This window comes from Acipenser ruthenus, chromosome 50, assembly GCF_902713425.1.
Source record: "Acipenser ruthenus chromosome 50, fAciRut3.2 maternal haplotype, whole genome shotgun sequence".
Classification (NCBI taxonomy): Eukaryota; Metazoa; Chordata; class Actinopteri; order Acipenseriformes; family Acipenseridae; genus Acipenser; species Acipenser ruthenus.
The window spans coordinates 1,439,677-1,462,630 of NC_081238.1; the positions used below are offsets into that span (position 1 = coordinate 1,439,677).

At 40.5% G+C, this 22,954-nt stretch overlaps 1 protein-coding gene across 2 annotated transcripts; it reads right to left on the reverse strand.

The window, feature by feature from the left end:
* Positions 1 to 263: 263 nt before the first annotated feature.
* Positions 264 to 22,261, reverse strand: LOC117404489 (netrin-1). Of its 2 annotated transcripts, none has more exons than XM_059015520.1 (8): positions 22,035 to 22,253; positions 8,596 to 9,574; positions 7,903 to 8,139; positions 6,708 to 6,896; positions 6,033 to 6,182; positions 4,256 to 4,309; positions 2,165 to 2,245; positions 264 to 1,658 (listed from the first exon to the last, which is right to left on the reverse strand). In XM_059015520.1, the coding sequence occupies exons 2-8, from the start codon at positions 9,554 to 9,556 to the stop codon at positions 1,291 to 1,293; spliced, it is 2,040 nt and encodes a 679-aa protein (XP_058871503.1). In that variant the 5' UTR covers positions 9,557 to 9,574; positions 22,035 to 22,253; the 3' UTR covers positions 264 to 1,290. The 2 variants fall into 2 exon arrangements, with proteins under 2 accessions (XP_058871503.1, XP_058871504.1); XM_059015521.1 differs by having other exon boundaries at positions 1,560 to 1,658; positions 2,165 to 2,295; positions 22,035 to 22,261.
* Between the last annotated feature and the right edge of the window lie 693 nt (positions 22,262 to 22,954).

Here is a 22,954-nt window from a genome sequence, read left to right on the forward strand (position 1 = left end):
TGTGAAACCTTGTGAGCAACATGTAACTTATTTCTGAGGTGGTCTTGTTTTTGAAATGAAGCAACATTTCAATACTCTACCTGCAGTTCATGTAAACCTTCTAATCTTATGCTGTATACATTGCGCAGGGTGGAAACCAGTTGTGAGTCTGATGACTATCATCAGGACCTTGTCTCCATTGAGTCCCATTATAGTCTACCCAGGATATTTCAGTGTGGTCATTATAAGTGGAGGGTGATGTTAACAGGAGTAATATAAGCGTGTTTGGCAAATCATGTTTATTAAACAATCACAAAAAAATACACTCAAATAAATACACAGTTTCAAGCACAAAAATGCAAGCTGTCCTTTCCGTGTTATCGCAAAGGTGTGGAAGATCATGCGGTCAGAGAGAAGCAGAGAGAACACGGAAATTAATTAAACCACATCATGCAATTGCATTCCCAATCTTTGCTGATCTCCCAATGTAACTGCTTTATAGACCACTAGCGGGTGTGTTGGCAACACTGCCCCCAGTGGATGTATGAAACACATCAGTAAGAAACAGCAAATAGAACAACATGTAGTATTTTTTACAGCCACTAGAGGGCAGAGTGTTGGTGTGGAGGGGGCAGGTTAATGGTTGCACTCTTGTGTTCTTAGAAGTTAGACATGATTCTAAGTGCTCTACTGAGGCCACTGGGGTGCTGTAAACTGTTACACCAGGATGCAGAGACTGAAAAATGATACATATCTAAAACAAAAAATAATCTATTTGTTAAAGTCAGCAAATTCCAGAAGTCTTACCGTGAGCTACATAGCTCTCAAAGTTTTGAAAGAAACACCTGTCACAGCAAACGTGCATTCTCATTATAAACCGTCTTATCAAGTACAACACCAGGGTAAAGGAAGTTCTCAGTTTCCATGTCTTACTCTCAGGAGATCTGTTACACTTGCACTTCCTAGGTCAAGCAGGGTACTGACTAAAAGCATGTCAATCATTAGGGGAAGCAGCTGATTGGTCAATGACAGGAAAGGAGCTATGCAACAGCCTAGGAAGCGCAACACCATTTAAAAACATGGTTTGGAAACAGATGTATTTAGCTTACCAGATATTCTGTTTTATAACACGTGTTTCTTTCAAAACTGCACATTTGAATAGATCTGCACAAACAGATAGGATTTACGGAGTTGGCTACAATAACTTCTATACCAGTATGAAGTCGCTGTCTCTCGGGGTCTGTTTAATAAACATTTTTTTGAAGTCTCTTCCATCTTCAGTGACTCTGGGGGTCACCCCACAGCACAGTTTCAGTTTGGGGGTTCGGTGGGTCGTGTTCTGGGTTTGTGGGGTCCTTCAGCCCTGCATCGGCCCCGTCTGTCCTGGTTCCTGAAGCCTCTCAGTTTGGGGCTCCAGTGGTCCCTCCAGGGCAGTGCCAGTGAAGTCCGGTCGGCTACGACGCGGTTCTCATCCGGCCCGATCTCGGAGCTGATCAGCAGGTAGGTGCGGCCCACCTGCAAGGGGGGGCAGCCACAGGCCAGGTCCCGCTCCGGCACCCACACTGCCCGAATCCCCTTCCGAATTCCAGGCGTCCCGCGGCGGAACACCGACTGCACAGACACGGAGAAGTGCCACCAGGGTCCGGAGCGCACCATAGCCTGCACCTGCACCTTCAGCACTGCAGAGACACACGGGAATCACACTCCTTCACTATGGGGGTCAGATCACTGTGCTCAGAATGTTTCTAATAAGAATAAGGTCATCTTTTAAAGGGGAACCAGAGATAATGGGGCTAGTGCTTATAAGACTCATTTTAAAGCCTTGTTTAGCACTCCTTTCAAACGGGGACCATGGGTATTGTTGCTGGTGCTCATAAGAGGTAAGGAATGGATTTTAAGCCTTGGTTAGAGCTCTTTTAAACAGGGGGCCAGTGATAATGTTGCTAGTGCTAATAAGGGGTAAGAAATCGATTTTCAATCCTTGGTGGTTAACAGTTCTTTTAAAGGGACTAGTGATAATAAGGGGTAAGAAATCGATTTTCAATCCTTGGTTGTGAACAGTTCTTTTAAAAGGACTGGTGATAATGTTGCTAGAGGTAATAAGAGGTCAGAGACAGGTTTAAGCCTTGGTTAGCACTGTCTTTAAAGGGGCCAGTGAGCATGTTGCGGGTAACGCAGGTCTCACCGTAGTCTTTCTGACAGTAGGTCCTCAGGTTCATCCTCACTCTCCCATGAGTCGGCTGGCAGTATGCGCTGCACTCGCCTCCTGGAACACAGAATCACAGAGAATCTCCTGAGATATGGGGTCCTGACTCACTATATGAACGGGATCAATGCACAATCATTTAAACATGTTGAATGTAGAGACGTGTGAATATGTGAGCCACGTAACAAATGAGTGTTTGTATTCAGACCTGACACTGTTTAAAATCTCTTTGTCACTTCAGCCAAAAATATTATTTCAGCAACCAGACAGGAGTCGTTCTAGCTATGAGCCACCAGAGGGCGCCACTCACAAACCTGGAATGCACGTCTCTCAATGAGAGGCAGAGAATTTGCTTATGATAACAGATCACTGGCGGTTTCATGGCAAATTTCGCACCTATAGACCTAAACGAGTCACGTGGCGATTTCGTTTCGCGATTCAGAGTGAAGAGTAAAACACAAATATATTTGTGCGTTTTTTATTGGTATGTAAAAGTAATGTTGATATTTTTCTTGTTTTTTTCTTATTTATCATCTCTGGATGCTTTATATTACATAGATCTGCGCGTGATTAAATACATAACATTCACAGTAAAACCAATAAAACATACAATATGGTTTAAATAATATCTATCTATAATTAAACCATAGATTTGCGTGTGTGTATATTTACATATTTAGGCGTAATTCAGTTATTATTTGTAATAATATATCTAAAAGCCCGAACCTAATTTGAATACATTTGAACAAATTTTGTCTCATACAGACACACCAATAGTGCTGTTGTTTTGATGCGTATTAATAACGTTTGTTAAAGGTGTTTGTGCTGTCGATGGAACCCCCCTTCAGCATTTTATGCGGACTGTAGGAAACTTCGTCAATCCAGCATTTTGATTGGTTGAGAGAGTTTGAATGATTTATAATGTTTAATAATAACACGCGCACAGAACGACTGCTGTTGTGTTTTCATGCGCGAGCTAGCTGTTATGGCGCGCAAAGCCCAGCTTCAACCCTCCTCGAGCTTGCATTAGTTACCTCAGAGACTCAGAAACAGAGCTGACGGCAGCGAAGTTGGCGCATGATTTTAATTAATTAATCTTTTAAAAGTATCTTCGAGTTAGTATAACTTATCAATACCAGCATACCTAGGTAAGTTTAACTTTATTTTAATCTTTGGTTTTTAACTGATCATTTGAGCCTTTTCATTGTATGTAGAAAATACATGGACAATCATAATGTAGGAAAATGCCACACAGCGACAAACAATTAATACTCTATTTGTTACTGTAAGGAATTTATGGAAGTATGTTCGTGTATTCTGACCAATTTTTGCTTTTTTCACTTTCTAATCTTAAAAGATAAATACATAAATGACAATCAAGTCGTTTGTTGTTTTCCGATTTTAAAAGTATGAAATTAAAACGTGTTTCGCCATATATAAACAAATATACAAAAATGGCTAAACTCGCTTAAAGAAACTGTTTTAATGCACAGCAATGTATTGCGTGCTATTGTGAAACTTCTCGCTCCTAACTGTTCAATAATTGCTAACATATGACACGGGGCGCCAGGAGAGAGCGCTCTGCTGTTGAACGCACCAGGGTGTGTGGCGGCCTGAACTACAGTTTTTCAGAGTTAGGAAGACATATTCAAAATGAAAAGTTTAACTGGGTAACTATAAGTTCAGCAGGGAGTGTTGTACACCACTGAGTTAATTACAGGTTAAGAGATAGGAAAGGGACAGGTCTTAAATGTATCTGTACATTGCCACACTTATTGTAACTGGCTCCCAGAATGCACCAGATCACACCACTTTTAGGCACATTTTACAAAAAGTTCTTCAATAACCCCTCCCTAGCAATGTGTCAGCAAATAAAAACACCAGTTCAGAAGGCTCAGAGCGGCCGCTGTAACAGAGAATGGTTCAGAAATGGATTTTTAAACAAATAAACCTGCTTATTTTATTCCTGGTAAGATTTCTCGTAAAAGGCCCTATTCACAGAACCTCAATGTTGGCGTTTTCTATAGAGTGGATCAGTTTAGTTTACTCTCCCCATTGCCAGTCACTTACCCAGGCTGTGTTGAGGTGGGTAGGCTGGAGTAGTTGTGACTATTTCCTCGATTCCTAAAGAGACAAACAGAGTCAAAATGAAACCACGCCGCACTGAGCAGTACCCTGCAATGGAATTATAAGGCTGCTGTTTATCACCTATATTGTCATAATATTTAATTTATTTCATGTTTAATATCCTGTAACATGTGTTCTGTATCACTCTGTAGTGCTGTTTCTGCACAGATCATTATTTACCAGGCACACTAAATGTACTAAATGCATTTTTTTAAACCCCTGGTTCTGCTTCTGATAAGATGGCAATTTTGCCTACAAGTGACGACCATAAATGAAATATTTTGCAGTGGAAGTTCTTTCATCTTTAATGGAACCACCACAAGGGGTATATTTGCAGAACTTGTCTATTGCTGCAGTCTTATTGTATCCAATCCCATAAGGGTTTTTTTCTACTTTGCATTCATTATCACAGTTGTCTTTACTAATGTCTTCTCTTCTTGTTTAGATTCACTTTGTATATCATTATCACTTTCGTTTTCAGTTAACTTTTTAAAAGTTTAAAAGCCCCCTCTGTGGCCTCAATAGCTCTCTCAAACATGTCTCCTCTCACTATCACTATTATCTGCTGTATTATTGAATTGTGGTTTGTCACACTTGTACTTTGCTTGAACAAAAGTTATTGTATTTCTTGCTCTTATTGTATTACTTGTATTGTAACACTTGAAATGTATTTGCTTACGATTGTAAGTCGCCCTGGATAAGGGCGTCTGCTAAGAAATAAATAATAATAATAATAAAGAAGAAGAATACATTAGCGCGGGTCCCGTAGCAATCTTTAATCTCCCTACAAAAAATAATAAAAGAAAAATTCAACGACAAACACTTCGACTACAAGTTCAGTGCCTTCACCACATTTGAAGACATTGAAAAAGTCTTCTAGTCAAAACTTTTGTTATTGAATTTTAGTTTCTTTTATTATTTCTTAATTCAGCTCTGTTGAGTGTTTAATAGTTGTGGATAATCTCCCTTCAAAACTTAGTGGCTTACTGCCTAATACAAAATAGCTAAACAGTACAAACCAGCACTATGAATAACATTTATTTTAAATGTTCTGAATGTGTGTGTGGGGCTGGTGGCCACTTTGCGCTTTCCGGAGACCTGAATCCAACTTTGCATTGGCCCCCACTCTCTATGCGTGTGGACCCTCCAGTCCAGGGCAGGAATGTGTACAAGGACCTCCCACTGACACTGCTGGGTATGATTGACTGACAGAGTTCCAAAAGCCGCGGGGTCACTTCGCTTTTGAATCATTCTACAGCTGGAGGGTCAAGACTCTGCTAAGCAAGGCTTTACAATCCATTCCTTATTAGCTCAACCAGCATTACCATTGCCCCTCTTTAAAGGCATGCTAAGAAGGCTTTAAAATCCAATTTGTTACCTCTTATTAGCACTGGCAAGATTATCACTGGTCTTTAAAGCAGTGCTAAGCAAGGCTTTACATTCCTCTTGTTATCCCATGCGAGGGAGTTATAGTGGAGGCGGTCGTGCGCACGTATGTCACACATTTCTCTATATAGCTGGAGAAGCGCTTATCCAGATGTCATGAAACATGTTATTAACATTATTTAGCATCAGATTCTGGGGATTTATGGAGGTGTCTGTCTGGAGAGTCGCTTATCAAATTGTGGTTAAACATTTACTTGCTGCTTCTCATTCTATATTGATTTGTGCACACTGTTGATAGACATCACAACATTGCGCTAGGGGGCGCTATGCTCACGTGTGCAGGGTCTCAGTGGGGATCGACTCTGCTGGTATCCCGGGGCGCAACGGTTACAGGTCAGTCCCGTCACCCCGTCTCGGCAGCGACACTGTCCCGAGGTCTGGTTACACCCCTTCTCCAAAGCACCCACTGGGTGACACGAGCAAGCTGGGGAGAGAGAACCAGGGAGACAATAAGACGACACCCAGAGCACCCAGAATACACCACAGACTCACATGTGAATCTAGAAGAAACTGAGAGCAGAGAAGCGTTTCAGCCAGTGCCTTCTTCAGTGTTATTGAAACTAGAAGAGACTGAGTCAAGCAGACCAGCGTTCGGGCTCTAGTGCCTTCATCAGTGTTACTGAAACTAGAAGAGACTGAGTCAAGCAGACCAGCGTTTGGGCTCTATTGCCTTCTTCAGTGTTATTGAAACTAGAAGAGACTGAGTCAAGCAGACCAGCGTTTGGGCTCTAGTGCCTTCATCAGTGTTATTGAAACTAAAAGAAACTGAGTCAAGCAGACTGACATTTCGGCGAGTGCCTTCATCGTGTTATTGAGGTGAAACTACAAGTTGGTTGGTTACTAGACTCAGTTTCTTCTAGTTTTAATGACATGAAGGCAGTAGCTGAAACACTTGTCTGCTTGACTCGGTTTCTTCTCGTGTTACCTCAGTAACAATGCTAGTACTCACGTTTGCAGGCTTTGCGGTGAGTGAGTGGTTTGGTTTGGTCTCGAGTGAAGCCTTCTTTGCAGTAGTGACAGTGTCGCCCAGCCGTGTTGTGACGGCAGCCCAGACACACCCCCCCACTTCTCCGGCCTGAGAGCTGGTACAACTCCATGTTGAAGCGACACCTAGTGGAGTGGAGGTTACACTGACAGGCTGAGGAGAAACAGCACAGGGAACAGGATTCAGAGCCAGTGAACTACTTATTAAAACTGTGCTAGCCTTTCAGAGTCATTCTATTACACGTGAGAGCATTGTGCTCAGGACACGAGGCAATCCTGGAGTACGGCATTATATTTTTAATTCATATTTTTGGTTGCTGTAGCTCTTTAGTTTTATAGTGCTGTTACATGTTCATTTCCCAGGGTACAGGAGAGTACAGCGAGGCTCTGCCCAGCACTCAGCAGGCAATGCCAGCCTAAGACACTAGATGAGAACTTTACAGTGTTATATAGTGTGGTCCTGCCAGCATTGTCCAGTGTATAGTATAGCACAACGAGGCTCTGCTCAGCACACAGCAGGCAATGCCAGCGCACTGGATTATAAATGTATACAAATACAAGCATTTCCCTGTGTACTGGACAGGTTAAAAAAAAAAAACTACGTAACTAATTGAAAAAGATTATTTTCTTTCACTCTTTATCCCTCTCTCTCTCTCCCTTCTCGCTCCCATTCTCTCACCTGTTTTTGTTAATTTACCATCTGAGAGGTGTCAGAGAGGTGAAAGGTCACTGCTGGGTCAGGGAGGGGTCAGGAGGTTGAACACATGGAGTGTGAGAGATGAGTCTGAGAAAATCTCAACACCTGCAGCGGAACTTAGGCAACACGGGCTGGTAGACAGAGACAAGCAGGGTAGTGTCCTCACTCCACATACTGACAGGTTCCTCACCACAGACAGATAGTGCTGTGCTGTGTTGTTCTGCTCACTCATTGACACCGTATAGTGTTCCCAGACAGGCAGAGGGGCTTGTTCCTCTTACTCATAGACAGACAGACAGACAGGGCGGTGTTAGCCTGTCAGTCACTCACAGACAGACAGAAAGACATACAGGGCTGTGTTGTGTTCACTCACTCACAGACAGACAGAGAGACACACAGGGCTGTGTTGTGCTCACTCACTCACAGACAGACAGACACACAGGGCAGTGTTATTCTCACTCACAGACGCAGTGGTGTGGCTGTCCGGGGCTGGCTCTTTGCCAGGGACGGTCGCAGTAGAACGGTTTGCAGACGTCACAGTCGGGCCCGGCCGTGTTGTGTCGACACTCGCACGCTGCCTCACCCTTGGGATCTCGCCTGCAGCGCGAGGCGTGCCCGTTACACTTACAGCGGCCCCCCACCTGCACATCCGAGAGGGACAGCCAGGGGGCGCTCGGCACTGACATCTCTGCAGCATCACCTAGGAGTGCAGTGTTATAGAATTAACAGTGAGATAAGCAATCCATTCCCTTACCCCTATTAGCAACTTTATCACTGATCCCCCTTTAAAGAGTGCTAACCAAGGCTGTACAACCTTATTACCCTCTTATTAGCACTAGTTACATTGTTACTGTCCCTTTTTAAAGAGAGCTAACTCTTGTATTCAACACTAAAGAGTTAATTTTTTACATTTTTTTTAACTGGATATCATTTTGGAATCTATCCTCCATTCATTCAAACCCAATCACGTAATTACTGGATGGGTGTTCATGCTGCTAAGCAGATATGGAGCTGGATCTAAAGGAAAGTGATTCTGTTCAGCTGGGTTTAAGCATGCTTTCTTCTCCATCAGTCAGTGCTTGTTATATAAACAGATTACTCCCTTACTGTTCATGCAGTACTGGAGTTATTTCACTCGTAGTAAATTAACAGTTACCTCTGGTGGCCGTTTTCTTGTTCCTCCTTCCTGGAGTCTCTTTAACTTCAAGCCCTGCCTCTGCCCTTTTCAACCCCCTCCTAATTCCGCTTGACTTCCTGTTCCCTAGCTCCTCCTTCATTACATCAAGAAAATCAATTGAATTCTTCATCTTCTCTTTACCTCCAAACCTCACCCCATCTCCTCTCCTGGAGGCTCGCCTCTTTCCACCTAGCCCCTCCCTACTTCTGCTAGACCCTGCTTCTGTGTCCCGAAGCCGAACCCCCGTTCCACCTGGGGAATCTGAGACCTTGTGGAAAACTATCCTGATATCTGTAGCAGTGGCCCAGTCTTGTAGAATGGAACTGAAGTCGTAATCTGAGGCGGAGGGTCGCCCATCCAAGATTGCGAAAGCCAGGACCATCCCTCCTCTGTGCTGCTGCAGGGGCCGGGGGTCCGAACACAGGGCCTCGCTTTCTTGGGTCCTTGACGGGACCACTGTCTGAGCTGGGCGGCCAAACTGGGCCAGACAGTGAGGGGAGTAGAACTGAAAAGGTCTCCAGGTTTTCCCAAAATCCATGGACTTGAGAATGGAGACGGACCAGATGAAGTTCTGCAACCCAGAGCAGAACTGCAGGCTGATATAAGTCAACTCAAATCTGCGCCCCAGGGAGATGGTCAGGGTATGGTCCTGGTTTGTTCTCCTGTGGACGCAGGTCAGGTTGTGAGGGTTGTGCAGGTCGGTAAGCGACGTGACGTTTTCAGAGATTCCTGGTTCCTCTCCACGGGTCTCAACTGATCTCCCGAAGGCCGCGTTGATGAATTCGGGCAGGCAGTGATTCGGCCCTCCTTGCCCGTCGTCGCAGGGGTCCTGAGAGGCCGCCACAGTCCAGCGCAAAGGGGCGTGGGACAGGATGGAGCGAGAAAGTAAGAGGAGGAGTAGAGGGAAGGAAGGAAAAGGAAAGCAGAGGAGTCCGGCCATGGCGGGATATCATCGGTGCTGAGGGACAACAAGAGCAGAAGTGAGAGGGAGGGGGAGAGAATCAGGAAAACGGATCAGTAACCCCAATGCACTAGAGCACAAACACTTGTCTGCTTGACTCAGTCTCTTCTAGTTTCAATAACACTGATGAAGGCACTAGAGCCCAAACACTTGTCTGCTTGACTCAGTCTCTTCTAGTTTCAATAACACTTATAAAGGCACTAGAGCCCAAACGCTGGTCTGCTTGACTCAGTCACTTCTACTTTCAATAACTGATGAAGGCACTAGAGCCCAAACGCTGGTCTGCTTGACTCAGTCTCTTCTAGTTTCAATAACACTGATGAAGGCACTAGAGCCCAAACGCTGGTCTGCTTGACTCAGTTTCTTCTAGTTTCAATAACACTGATGAAGGCAGCTGAAGCGCTTCTCTGATTCAGTTTCTCCTAGTTTTACCTAATATTTCTTGAGCCCCTAATCCTTGAAGGCTCAGGAATGACAGGCATGTTTTATACAGTGTGAAGAGAAAGCAGCTGCTGTAACATGACATGCTGCACATCCATCATTTTTATGCGTCTCGTAATATTTCTCTATAGAAGTTCCTTGATACATATTCTTGTGAAGATTTTTTTTTTAATGTGTAAAACATGTTTATTGCAGTGATACCTCACTCTGGTTTAATCTCAAACATATCATTCCACGTGCATCACATTGTTGCAGAATATCGTTTCAGTTTCTTTTCTTTTTTTAAAGTTTTAAAATTCATGTTTACCGAGAATTTCTTTGTCAGTTTTAAATCCGTAATGTTTTTTTAGTTTTTAGTTTTCTTTATAATTCTTCTTCCCCTTTTCGCCTCCCCTCTCCTCTCCCCTGTCTCTCAAGGGAATGTTCCTAAGTGCCTGAGATTGATGCGTTCCTAACAAGCGTGCGAGAGTTCCAGCAAAGTCAGCAGGGATGAGTAAACTGTCTCTGTGGGGAAGGCATGAACACAATTAGCCTTCAGCCGTGGGGAGAGCAGGCTGGAGTTTCAGCACAGAGACAGCTGGAGTTACAGCACTGTGCATTATATGCAGAGTCACTTACAATAGGTCATAATGTAGGCCAGATCATCCAAAGACTCTTTGTATTATAAGTGCAGCACCATCTTGTGGACAGCAGTAAATTGCCAGCAAATCAAAAGAAAACTGGCTGATCAGTAGATGTCTCTTCTATCTCTTCTAAAAAGACACCAGTTGATCTAGCCCAGTGGTTCTCAATCCTCGTCCAACTGTTCCAACCGAGCTCTCAATTACTTAATTGAACCCTCAACTGAACAAATAATTTGCTTAATTTGACTTTTTCAATTGTGTGGCTTATAAGAAATTGGAGATTTCAAGTTCCTTATACAATTTTATATTTAACTTGAAATCTCCATCTGTTTAAAATAATTTAAGAGCTCAGATTAGGCAAATGATTAGTTGTTAGGGTTCTATTAAGTAATTGAGAGCTCAGTTGGAATAAAAACCAGAAGAGAACCACTGACTAGTTTGGAGTAGTGGTTAGGGCTCTGGACTCTTGACCGGAGGGTTGTGGGTTCAAGCCCCAGTGGGGGACACTGCTGTTGTACCCTTGAGCAAGGTACTTTACCTAGATTGCTCCAGTAAAAACCCAACTGTATAAATGGGTAATTGTATGTAAAAATAATGTGATATCTGTATAATGTGAAATCTTGTAACAATTGTAAGTCGCCCTGGATAAGAGTGTCTGCTAAGAAATTAATAATAATAATATGTAATGCATGTCTATGGCAAGGCAGCTAGAACTGAAGAGCAGTTCTCGAAATTCAAAGCATCTTATTGCTGACTATATATATATATATATATATATATATATATATATATATATGTGTGTGTGTGTACTGTGTATATATATATAGATATATATATACACAGACGTGCTCAAATTTGTTGGTACCCCTCCACAAAAAATGAAGAATGCACATTTTTCTCTGAAATAACTTGAAACTGACAAAAGTAATTGGCATCCACCATTGTTTATTCCATATTTAATAGAAATCAGACTTTGCTTTTGATTTTTTATTCAACATAATATTGTAAATAATAAAACAAATGAAAATGGCATGGACAAAAATGATGGGACCGCTAACCTAATATTTTGTTGCACAACCTTTAGAGGCAATCACTGCAATCAAATGTTTTCTGTAGCTCTCAATGAGACTTCTGCACCTGTTAACAGATAGTTTGGCCCACTCTTCCTGAGCAAACTGCTCCAGCTGTCTCAGGTTTGATGGGTGCCTTCTCCAGACTGCAAGTTTCAGCTCTTTCCATAGATGTTCGATAGGATTCAGATCAGGACTCATAGAAGGCCACTTCAGAATAGTCCAATGTTTTGTTCTTATCCATTCTTGGGTGCTTTTAGCTGTGTGTTTTGGGTCATTATCCTGTTGGAGGACCCATGACCTGCGACTGAGACAGAGCTTTCTGACACTGGGCAGTACGTTTCGCTCCAGAATGCCTTGATAGTCTTGAGATTTCATTGTGCCCTGCACAGATTCAAGGCACCCTGTGCCAGGCGCAGCAAAGCAGCCCCAAAACATAACCGAGCCTCCTCCATGTTTCACTGTAGGTATGGTGTTCTTTTCTTTGAAAGCTTCATTTTTTCGTCTGTGAACATAGAGCTGATGTGACTTGCCAAAAAGCTCCAGTTTTGACTCATCTGTCCAAAGGACATTCTCCCAGAAGGATTGTGGCTTGTCAATATGCATTTTAGCAAATTCCAGTCTGGCTTTTTTATGTTTTTCTTTCAAAAGTGGAGTCCTCCTGGGTCTTCTTCCATGGAGCCCACTTTCGCTCAAAAAGCGACGGATGGTGCGATCAGAAACTGACGTACCTTCACCTTGGAGTTCAGCTTGTATCTCTTTGGCAGTTATCCTTGGTTCTTTTTCTACCATTTGCACTATCCTTCTGTTCAATCTGGGGTCGATTTTCCTCTTGCGGCCGCGCCCAGGGAGGTTGGCTACAGTTCCATGGACCTTAAGCTTCGTAATAATATTTGCAACTATTGTCACAGGAACATCAAGCTGCTTGGAGATGGTCTTGTAGCCTTTACCTTTACCATGCTTGTCTATTATTTTCTTTCTGATCTCCTCAGACAACTCTCTCCTTTGCTTTCTCTGGCCCATGTTCAGTGTGGTGCACACAATGATACCAAACAGCACAGTGACTACTTTTCTCCATTTAAATAGGCTGAATGACTGATTACAAGATTGGAGACATGTGTGATACTAATTAAAGAAACTAATTAGTTTGAAATATCACTATAATCCAATTATTTATTATCTTTTCTAAGGGGTACCAACAAATGTGTCCAGGCCATTTTAGAATATCTTTGTAGAATAAGCAATAATTCATCTCTTTTCACAGCTTCTTTGCTTTATTCTATGACATACCAAAGGCATGCAAGTATACATGATAAAATAGCTTTTAATTTCATCACTTTTCAGGAGGAATGAAGCATTATTTCAATGAGCTGTAAGGGTACCAACAAATTTGAGCACGTCTGTATATAAAACAGTATTTGAGAAATTGAAATTAGATCAAAATGATTGCAAAAAAAAGATAAGGGATCTCAAGTGAAGGATCCGTGAATTTTAACACTGGAGCTTGGTTTCTACAGCATGCATTTCATTACAATTACCTGCTGTATTATGAACATGTTATCAAATATGTATTTAAAATTAATCATTTTTAGTTTCAGTAATTTAAGATCCGATTTAAAAGCAGGAATGGCAAATGCTCGTGAAAAAAAACACCTTGAGAAAATTAACAAGAGATTTGGAGTTTTACTGCCCGAGGATTGAATTCCCAGTCGCTGTTGGAGAGGGGAAACGTGAGCCAGCCAATTTTAGATCTTTTTTTGTCCTGCACATGAAAGGGAGGGAAATACCAAAGGCTAGGGGTTAAACAGGAATGTAGCTGAAAAAGAGATCTAATGTCAAATATAGGAAATACTGTAGGCAGCATGAAACTCAAAGATACACAACTCTCAAAGGTAGCCATGTACAGGTGCTACCATTGACCCTGAGTAAAACTGCCATTATAGAGCTAGTGTCTGTCTGCATCACCACTGAATACCATTTAGTTACCATAATGTGGTCCCATTCTACCAATGATAGCCTCATACCATTGTAGCTGCCCTGTACCAGTGCTACCATTGACCCTGAGTAAAACTGCCATTATAGATCTAGTGTCTGTCTGCATCACTACTGAATACCATTTAGTTACCATAATGTGGTCCCATTCTACCAATGATAGCCTCATACCATTGTAGCTGCCCTGTACTTGTGCTACCATTGACCCTTAGTATAGTACAGAACTATTGCCACTGTAGTGCCACTGTCTGTCTGTATTGCCCTTAAAGATAATTAGCATGTAGTTAGCATACTGTGGTACCATTCTACTAGTGGCAGCCTCATCCCATTGCAGTTACCCTATACTTGTATGATCATTGCCCCATAGTATAATACAGAACCATTGTAATTGCAGTGCCATTGCCACTGAAGATCATTTGGGTAGGGTACAGGGTACCATTTTACCAGCCTCATCCCATTGCAATTGCCCTGTTGCTACCAGTGCCCCATGGTCTAATTCAGAACCGTTGCATTGCCCTGGTAGTGGCATTGTCTGTCTGCATTGCCACTGAAGATCATTTGAGAAGGATACAGCTGTGGTACCATTCTGCCAATGGCAGCCTCATCCCATTGTAGCTGCCCTATACTTGTACTACCATTGCCCCTTAGTATAACACAGAACCACTGCATTGTAGCGCCCCTGTCTGTCTGCATTGCTATTAAAGTTTAATTAAATATTCTCACTACTCAACCTTGAGTAATTGCAATAACAACCATTCAGATAAACGGGTTTGTTAAAATAAAAACAAATCAATTTTAAACTATTCAGGAAAATATTGTGTGAGTTATTGTGGAATACGATTATGTCGCAGCTGTTAAAAATAATATTAATGCCAATACTGAAAGCCAAACTTTTTAAAAGTGTAGCTATTTGGGTGTCAAATTCATGACGGTTCTCTCTGTATTAAAAACTTGGTTGTTGGTTCAGAGAGATGTGTTTGTCGACTACCCGTCATGTTTTCGTTACACTCCGGTATCTAAATCGCAGTGTTTGAAACGCATTAAAAGAAAACATGTGAAGTGGATTTCTCCTGTCTCACAGATTTTAAAATTCTTCGTCATGGAATTGGAATAAAGCGCATTGCGCGGGAACGTGGGTGCTCGCCCGAATGCCGTGGCTGTTTTTCACAACATAAAAAATCAATTCAAATCAACAAGACCGTGAACAAAAAAAAAAGTTTGATTTTGTGTGTGTGTGTGTGCGTGTGTTTAATATTTAATATCTCGTTTTATTTTATTTATTCAGATATATTGAAGTCGACCCCACTAAATAAACATAATAATACAAAAACGAAGATACTTTTCGAGGTCTTTATGTAGTCAAGCGTGAATGTGAGTTAGTTATAGGGATTATTTTATTTATTAAAATTAATTTCTACAGATAGGTTATAAATGAATATAAATAAACAGATGTTGCTGTTTGACTTGTTAGTATAATAAATATTCGTTCTATTGCCATTAAAAAAACTCCAAGGAGCAGGTAATATATGACATAACTATAGGGCCTACATATTATTATTATTATTATTATTATTATTATTATTATTATTATTATTATTATTATTATTATTATTAATTATTATGATTATTATTATTATTATTATTATTATTATTTATTTATTTATTTCTTAGCAGACGCCCTTATCCAGGGTGACTTACAGTTCTATACAAAAAATACATATCAAGAAACCGTACAATTAAGAGCAAAGTTACAAAATACAACGACTTCAGTCCTACATATCTGGTCCAGACAGTATATAATTTGTATTAATTTCCAAATATCAAAATACATTTGAAATACAACAAAATGAATCGTTGTATTTAGTCTGCACATTTCGATATTCATTTAATATACAACAAGTCTAATATATATTTTTGTAGGCCCTATGCTATAGAGAGGCATGCAATATAGTATATCAAAAAGCAGCCATTTTATTCAAGAAGATGTTTATACAAAACACGGGTAGCATTTCAGATATATGTGTTTGTGTAAAAGTTAACCGGTTTCTTACGGGATGATTTTTATGGGACGGGTTTGCGGTAGCCGGATAAAACACATGTAAAATATATCTGTAGTTGTTGTGTGGACGGCGATTATTATTTTTTATTTCCTAGCAGACGCCGTTATCCAGGGCGACTTACAATTGTTACAAGATATCACATTATTTTTACATACAATTACCCATTTATACAGTTCGGTTTTTATTGGAGCAATCTAGGTGAAGTATCTTGCTCAAGGGTACAGCAGCAGTGTCCCCCCACCTGGGATTGAACCCACGACCCTCCGGTCAAGAGTCCAGAGCCCTAACCACTACTCCACACTGCTGCCCTATATTGATTATGTGTCTGTTATTCTCCTGGAAATGCAGTCAGTTTGCAATGCGTGCTATTGCAGTGACCTCAACAGATTATTTAAAAACATTTCCACCCCAGTTTGTACACTGTGGCCTCATTCATGATGCAAATATATTCGGTTTCGGTTACTGGCGAACTGGTAGCCACTGGATATTGTAAATCTGTACCTGAAAAAAAACCCTCTAGGCTTTAGTTTGGTTTCCTACAGACGGTATAATTAAGGTTCAGACATGTTTGACACATTGATGGAATTAACTGAGAATTTTAAGAAATAAACACATCGTTTATTTATTTATTTTTTATTAATAATTCGATTCGTGAGCGCGTGATTAACCTATATATTTTTTTATTAACCTATTAGGCCTACAAAGTGAAATAGCGTATTATTATTATTATTTAGTCATTTAAGACGCTTTTATCCAAAGCGAAAGACCAGCGGGTGAACTATGCATCAGAACCGCTGCTGCAGAGTCACTTCCAATAGGACCTCGTTTGTTTGACGTCTCATCCGAAGGACGGAGCACAAGGAGGTTAAGTGACTTGCTCAGAGTCACACACAGTGTCCCTGAATACCAACGCGTTTCTGACCGTCGGGGAGCGCATCTGTGGCGACGTTTCAACTTTCCGTCTTTCGTGTTCCGAGCAAAAATCAGAAACGGTTAGGAAAGAGGAGCACAGTCACGAGCCCCCAATTCCGACAGTATGAGGAATGTTATGCAAATGAAGTGGGTACCCAATTAACATAACCCCCGTGCAAAAATCTAAACGGGTTGATGTGGTCGGATTGAGTATCTTTCATCTAAAGCGGTTCCACATGTTTCAAAGCGTTCTAACGGAGATGGTAACCTATTTCAAACAGGCTCCATGCTACAATAGAAAGGTCTGCTGTGTGTGGAGGGACTCTTTGACTGTCCTAATGGTGATGGAGCCCAATGCGCTGCTAGGAATTGCTGCGATTTTAGAGGATGAAAGGGGATAATGTAGCTGCCTATGAAATCGCAGCCCAAAGTATCCCTCACTGGTGTATCGACAACCACCGGTTTGGACTTTACAGAAGAGCAAGTGCTACGGAGATATCGAATGGATAAAGCTACGAAATTGTATTTAGGTGATGAGCTTAAAGAGGATTTAGAGTCAAGCACCCTGACGGGTCACGCATTACCAGTATCACTCCCAGTCCTGTCATTCTATGCCATATGATATCCTATTATACAGGCACGTGTTATTCAGGTATGGAGGATATTTATGCCAAAATGTAAAATGAATAAACGACCAAATAAACACACACACACACACATATATATATATGTATGTGTTATTTCTATATGTATGTATGTATTCGTATGTAGATAAGAAATTGTGTAGTCATTTGCGTCATTAACATACAGGTTTCTCGTTTATTATTATTATTTATTTCTTAGCAGACGCTCGTATCCAGGGCGACTTACAATTGTTACAAGATATCACATTATTACAGCAGTGTCCCCCACCTGAGATTGAACCAACGACCCTGCGGTTAAGAGTCCAGAGCCCTAACCACTACTCCACACTAGTACTAATTTCAATACTGAATAGTTATTCCGCCACCTTCATGTAAATTGCACCCATTCCACCTGTTAGAAAACAGCAGAAAAGTGTTTCATTTTATGATGGAAACAACGTTCGGGATGAGAGTCGGGTTAAAACAGCCGGACAGCGAGTTTTGGACTGTTAGAAGAAACGATATTCAGCAGTGAGTCGGTGGCTGAGCCGGGATTTGAACTGTGCACCTTCTGGTATCGAGCCCCTGTCTTTAACCGCGTGCATGAATTGATATTACTGCTGTAGATACGTGGAAAAATGCATTATCCAAATGTGGGTTATTTATTTGTTTATTTAAAAATGTCACGCCAGTATGAGCTCTTGAGTTGAGCTCTCGACTCGTTTTCAGTGTCCCAGAACAGTCAGCCGGAGCGGTGCTTGTTCGACACCGCTGGGACAGGTACACGCAGATCCGCGGGCTCGAGTTAATACTGGAGCCCGTGTAGGTCAGCAGTGCTCTGCAAACACTACCAGCAGAAATCCATGAGCGGTTAAAACAAAACAAATGGTGTTTAATTGAGGACAGAGTTAATTTACAGATATTGTAGTACCATTAAAACAAGTGAAAAATCTACCACAATATTGTGTGTGTGTATCTATCTATCTATCTAAAGTACAAATTATATAGGCTACACTATAATTAAGGCTACACTATAGTCAAGGTTCCGTTTAAGATACACGCTGCTTTTCACTCGCTCAAGGTCAGAATGGACCCGTATCAGCTTGTATTGTAATGCCTGTAGGCCTTGAATTGAATATATCCGTCATTTAAATGTATGTTTACTGTATATAATACTTAATAAATGAAACTCAAATATATATAAAACTTGAACCAGCAAATCAGTAATTTAAGTTCTAATTTGAAGATGTTTGTTACTCTCTTTGAAACAGTACTGTGGAATCAAACGCTTTTACAATAGGCCCGGATCACAACAGCTCTAGTCTCATATGCCTATATTCTCCCCTACATTTTGGAAAAGTTAAAAAAAACTGCTCTTTTTTTAAACAAAAACTATACAGGTCCAACCAACACAATAGTTCGGTCAGTTTAAGCGTAATTGATTCTTCAACGTGTTTAAGCATGACGTTAAGATCTAATTTTAAGGCTTCTGGAAAATCGATGAAAAAGGCCTCGAATTTAGAGGGGTTAATCGTGTGTTTTGTTTTAGATTCAGTTAAATTACTAGAATAAACGTTTATAAATACAATGTGCTTTAAAAGTTCCTTTCGTTGTGCTTTCGTTTTTAAATTTAAGTTGTTTAATATACAAGGGGGCAAGGGGATTGCATTCAACGTTAAATTATAGAGGCCTACAATTTGTTTTAGATTTTATAAATCTCGTATTCAGTTTTTGTATTCATTCAAATTCAGACGATTTAAAAACACGAAAAAAAAAACATAATGAAACACGTAAATGTGACATTTTTTCACGGTTTTTTTGAAACGGAGTTCCAGAAAAATAAACCTCAATTTCCTGCAAATTAAATAAACGCCAATTCAAATAGAAAAAAAAAACAACAACAACATATACGATCTCTAAAAGCAGGACAGTAACATTAAAATAAATGTTTTACCCGCGCAACTAAATCTCTATGTAAAATTGAGTGGAATTTTGACGTTGGCATATATTATTATTATTATTATTATTATTATTATTATTATTATTATTATTATTATTATTATTATTATTATTTATTTCATAGCAAACGCCCTTATCCAGGGCGACTTACAATTGTTACAAGATATCACATTATACATTATTTCACATTATACAGATATCACATTATTTTACATACAATTACCCATTTATACAGTTGGGTTTTTACTGGAGCAATCTAGGTAAAGTACCTTGCTCAAGGTACTCAAATATGATATTCAAATTCCGCTTCATTATTTCAAATCCAGTCAAGAGTCCAGAGCCCTAACCACTACTCCACACTGCTGCCATATATATATATATATATATATATATATATATATATATATATATATATATATATATATATATATATATATATATATATATATATATATATATATATATATAACATTTGTTTATTTAGTAGACGCCTTTATCCAAGGCGACTTACAGAGACTAGGGTGTGTGAACTATGCATCAGCTGCAGAGTCACTTACAACCACCTCTCACCCGAAAAACGGAGCACAAGGAGGTTGAGTGACCAGGGTCACACAATGAGTCAGTGGCTGAGGTGGGATTTGAACCGGGGACCTCCTGGTTACAAGCCCTTTTCTTTAATCACTGGACCACACAGCCTCCATATATATATTTGAATTGCCGCTTTCAGGTTTGGCCTATACAAATATGTTTAAGAATTGAATTTAAGAAACGAGCGAAATTATGGAAAACGATTAAATATCAAATCATTTCAACTGAAAACGAATATGGAAGGGGAAGCTAACAATATAATTATTTCCCCCACTCGGAGACACACGTGTTAACGTGTCTCCGAGCTTCAAATGGAAGCCCCTATAAACGGATGCTTTTCAGATACTCACAGCTATCATTCCTGTTCAAAGGACAGGAGTCCGTAGTTAGGACAAGACAAGTTTTGACTAAAAGCAACGAGGAAAAAATGAAATCGTGTGGAAGTTGTTTCACCTTCAATGGAATTGCATAGGCATACATTTGCAGAACTCCTCGGCACGTTATTGCTTCCATGTGTATCGAATCCAGGCGCTTGTTTTATTTTTTCATTGTGTGTGTGTCTGTGTGTTTGTTGTGTGCGTGTGTGTGTTTTTGTGTCTGTGTCTCAGTGCGTGTTGTGTGTGTCTGTGTGTCTCAGTGTGTGTGTGTGTGTGTGTGTGTCTCAGTGTGTGTGTGTTGTGTGTGTCTCAGTGTGTGTTGTGTGTGTGTCTCAGTGTGTGTTGTGTGTGTGTTGTGTATGTCTCAGTGTGTGTTGTATGTGTCTCAGTGTGTGTTGTGTGTGCGTGTGTGTCTCAGTGTGTGTTGTGTGTGTCTCAGTGTGTGTTGTGTGTGCGTGTGTGTCTCAGTGTGTGTTGTGTGTGTGTTGTGTGTGTCTCAGTGTGTGTTGTGTGTGTCTCAGTGTGTGTTGTGTGTGCGTGTGTGTCTCAGTGTGTGTTGTGTGTGTCTCAGTGTGTGTTGTGTGTGCGTGTGTGTCTCAGTGTGTGTTGTGTGTGTGTTGTGTGTGTCTCAGTGTGTGTTGTGTGTGTCTCAGTGTGTGTTGTGTGTGCGTGTGTGTCTCAGTGTGTGTTGTGTGTGTGTCTCAGTGTGTGTTGTGTGTGTGTTGTGTGTGTCTCAGTGTGTGTTGTGTGTGTGTTTGTGTTTGTGTGTGAACTTGATGAGACACGTTAGGTGTCGGAACGCGTTGTTTGTTTGTTTTATCATCATGTTTTTAACATTTTTTTTGATGAATATACAGTAGATCAGCAGGAGTTTCGTATTGTATCATTTTGAATAAGAAACATGTTGGCATTTAATGGCTTACAAGGTAAGCCATTAAAACTGAATGTTTGGCTCAAAGTGTTTTGTACTTTTGGTGCAAAAGGTGCAAAATCAAAAAGAAAAAGGTGATGTAGGTCCATAGAAATGTGAATAATTCATAAAGAAATAATAATAATAATAATAATAATAATAATAATAATAATAATAATAATAATAATAATAATAATATCAGGACATTTCGGACTACAAGTCCTGCAGCTGGATGGAAAATGCAGTGCTGTGAACAAGCGCCAGCCATATATATTGTATAATATGTTTCTTCAATTGGTTTAATTCTTAAACATATTGTTTCCTGTTTAGATTATTGTATTACCAAATAAGAACAAGGATACACTAAATTGATTGACAGCTGTGTAATACAGTCTGTACAGACGAATAGGATAGCAATTACACATGTTTATATTTGCTATTTGTTTAAATATATGAAATCGGGATTGACCGAAGACTGCACCATTCTGAAAAAATACCATTATTTATAGAATAATGCCCACTCCAGAAAACAAATAAATACATCTTTCTTTCTCTCTTTCTTTCTTTCTTTTGTAAACTAAAATGTCAAGCAATACCTCTTAAATACTTATATTTTGACACGCAAAATAAAATAAATGAAAAAAAAACAACACGCGTTTAAACTCCTAATCGTCCGACCTCTAATTTTTGTCCACATCCAGACGCCGTTTGTGTTAATTTTAACACGTGTTTTTTTTTTAGAGACTAACTAATCAACTTGACAACGCGTTGATGGTTTATTTCTAAATTTAAAACTCGGCTCATGCAGCTACCGCGCGCATTCTACAGGGAAACGCTCTCTGCGTAACACCTGGAAAGAAGCGAAACATTATTAAACGCACTATAATCTATAGTAGACTTACCATGGCGATGTTCACCATTGCCTTGATCCGCCTCTGTGTAGAAACTGTTGTTAAACAACGCGCAGTCAGTATCCCATTTCCTAAGCCACGCCACCGCAGAGCCGCTACAGTGTACTCTACATGAGGCGGCACCCCGTACCCGGAGCCCTGACGTAAGAAAGCGACCCGTTTAACTTTCATTTTGTCACCCAAGCAGCCCCTTGTCAGAAACACGGTGTCGTAATAAAGCAACAGGTTCCTCTCGCCGCTGCATTCTATTGCACCGTTTGGAATACCCTAACACGTAAAGAAATAGGCGGGGCAAATTATTACAAACATCTCAAAACGGGACAGCTGGTATGGGGCAACCGGGCAGCTAGCCCGACTCAGACACAACAGCGCGCCTTGTTAAAACTGGTCCGGGAGTCCGGGTTACAAGTATGTGCTACATATGTCATGTTGTTATAAGTCGCCAGGGCTTCAGTCATTTCAAAATACCCCAAATAAATTAAATCAGCATCAAAATGAAGGTATTACTTAATCCTAAATTTTTAAAAAAATAATATATGCAATGTATTAAAATAATGTACTGTATCACAACGTGTTTAAGTATTATAGGGAGTTTAATACACTACATGGTGTGGCGATAGATTGCATGCGACGTAATGTTATGAGCATCCCATCTATCACACACGTGATAACAAGCTATTGTGATGTCATAATCTACATAGCGGCTCAACGTTTGGCCGCTGTTTTGTAATATGAATAATGTATAAAATAATGGGTCTGATATAATCCCCCTAATGGAAATTATAGACAACATTTTGTAATTTAAAACGGAAAAAAATATTAAACGACATTAGTGTAGGTCTATACCTACAATACAGTGTTGTAAACATCACGAGAACAGGGTTGGAACAGAATGCCATTCATCCATTGGG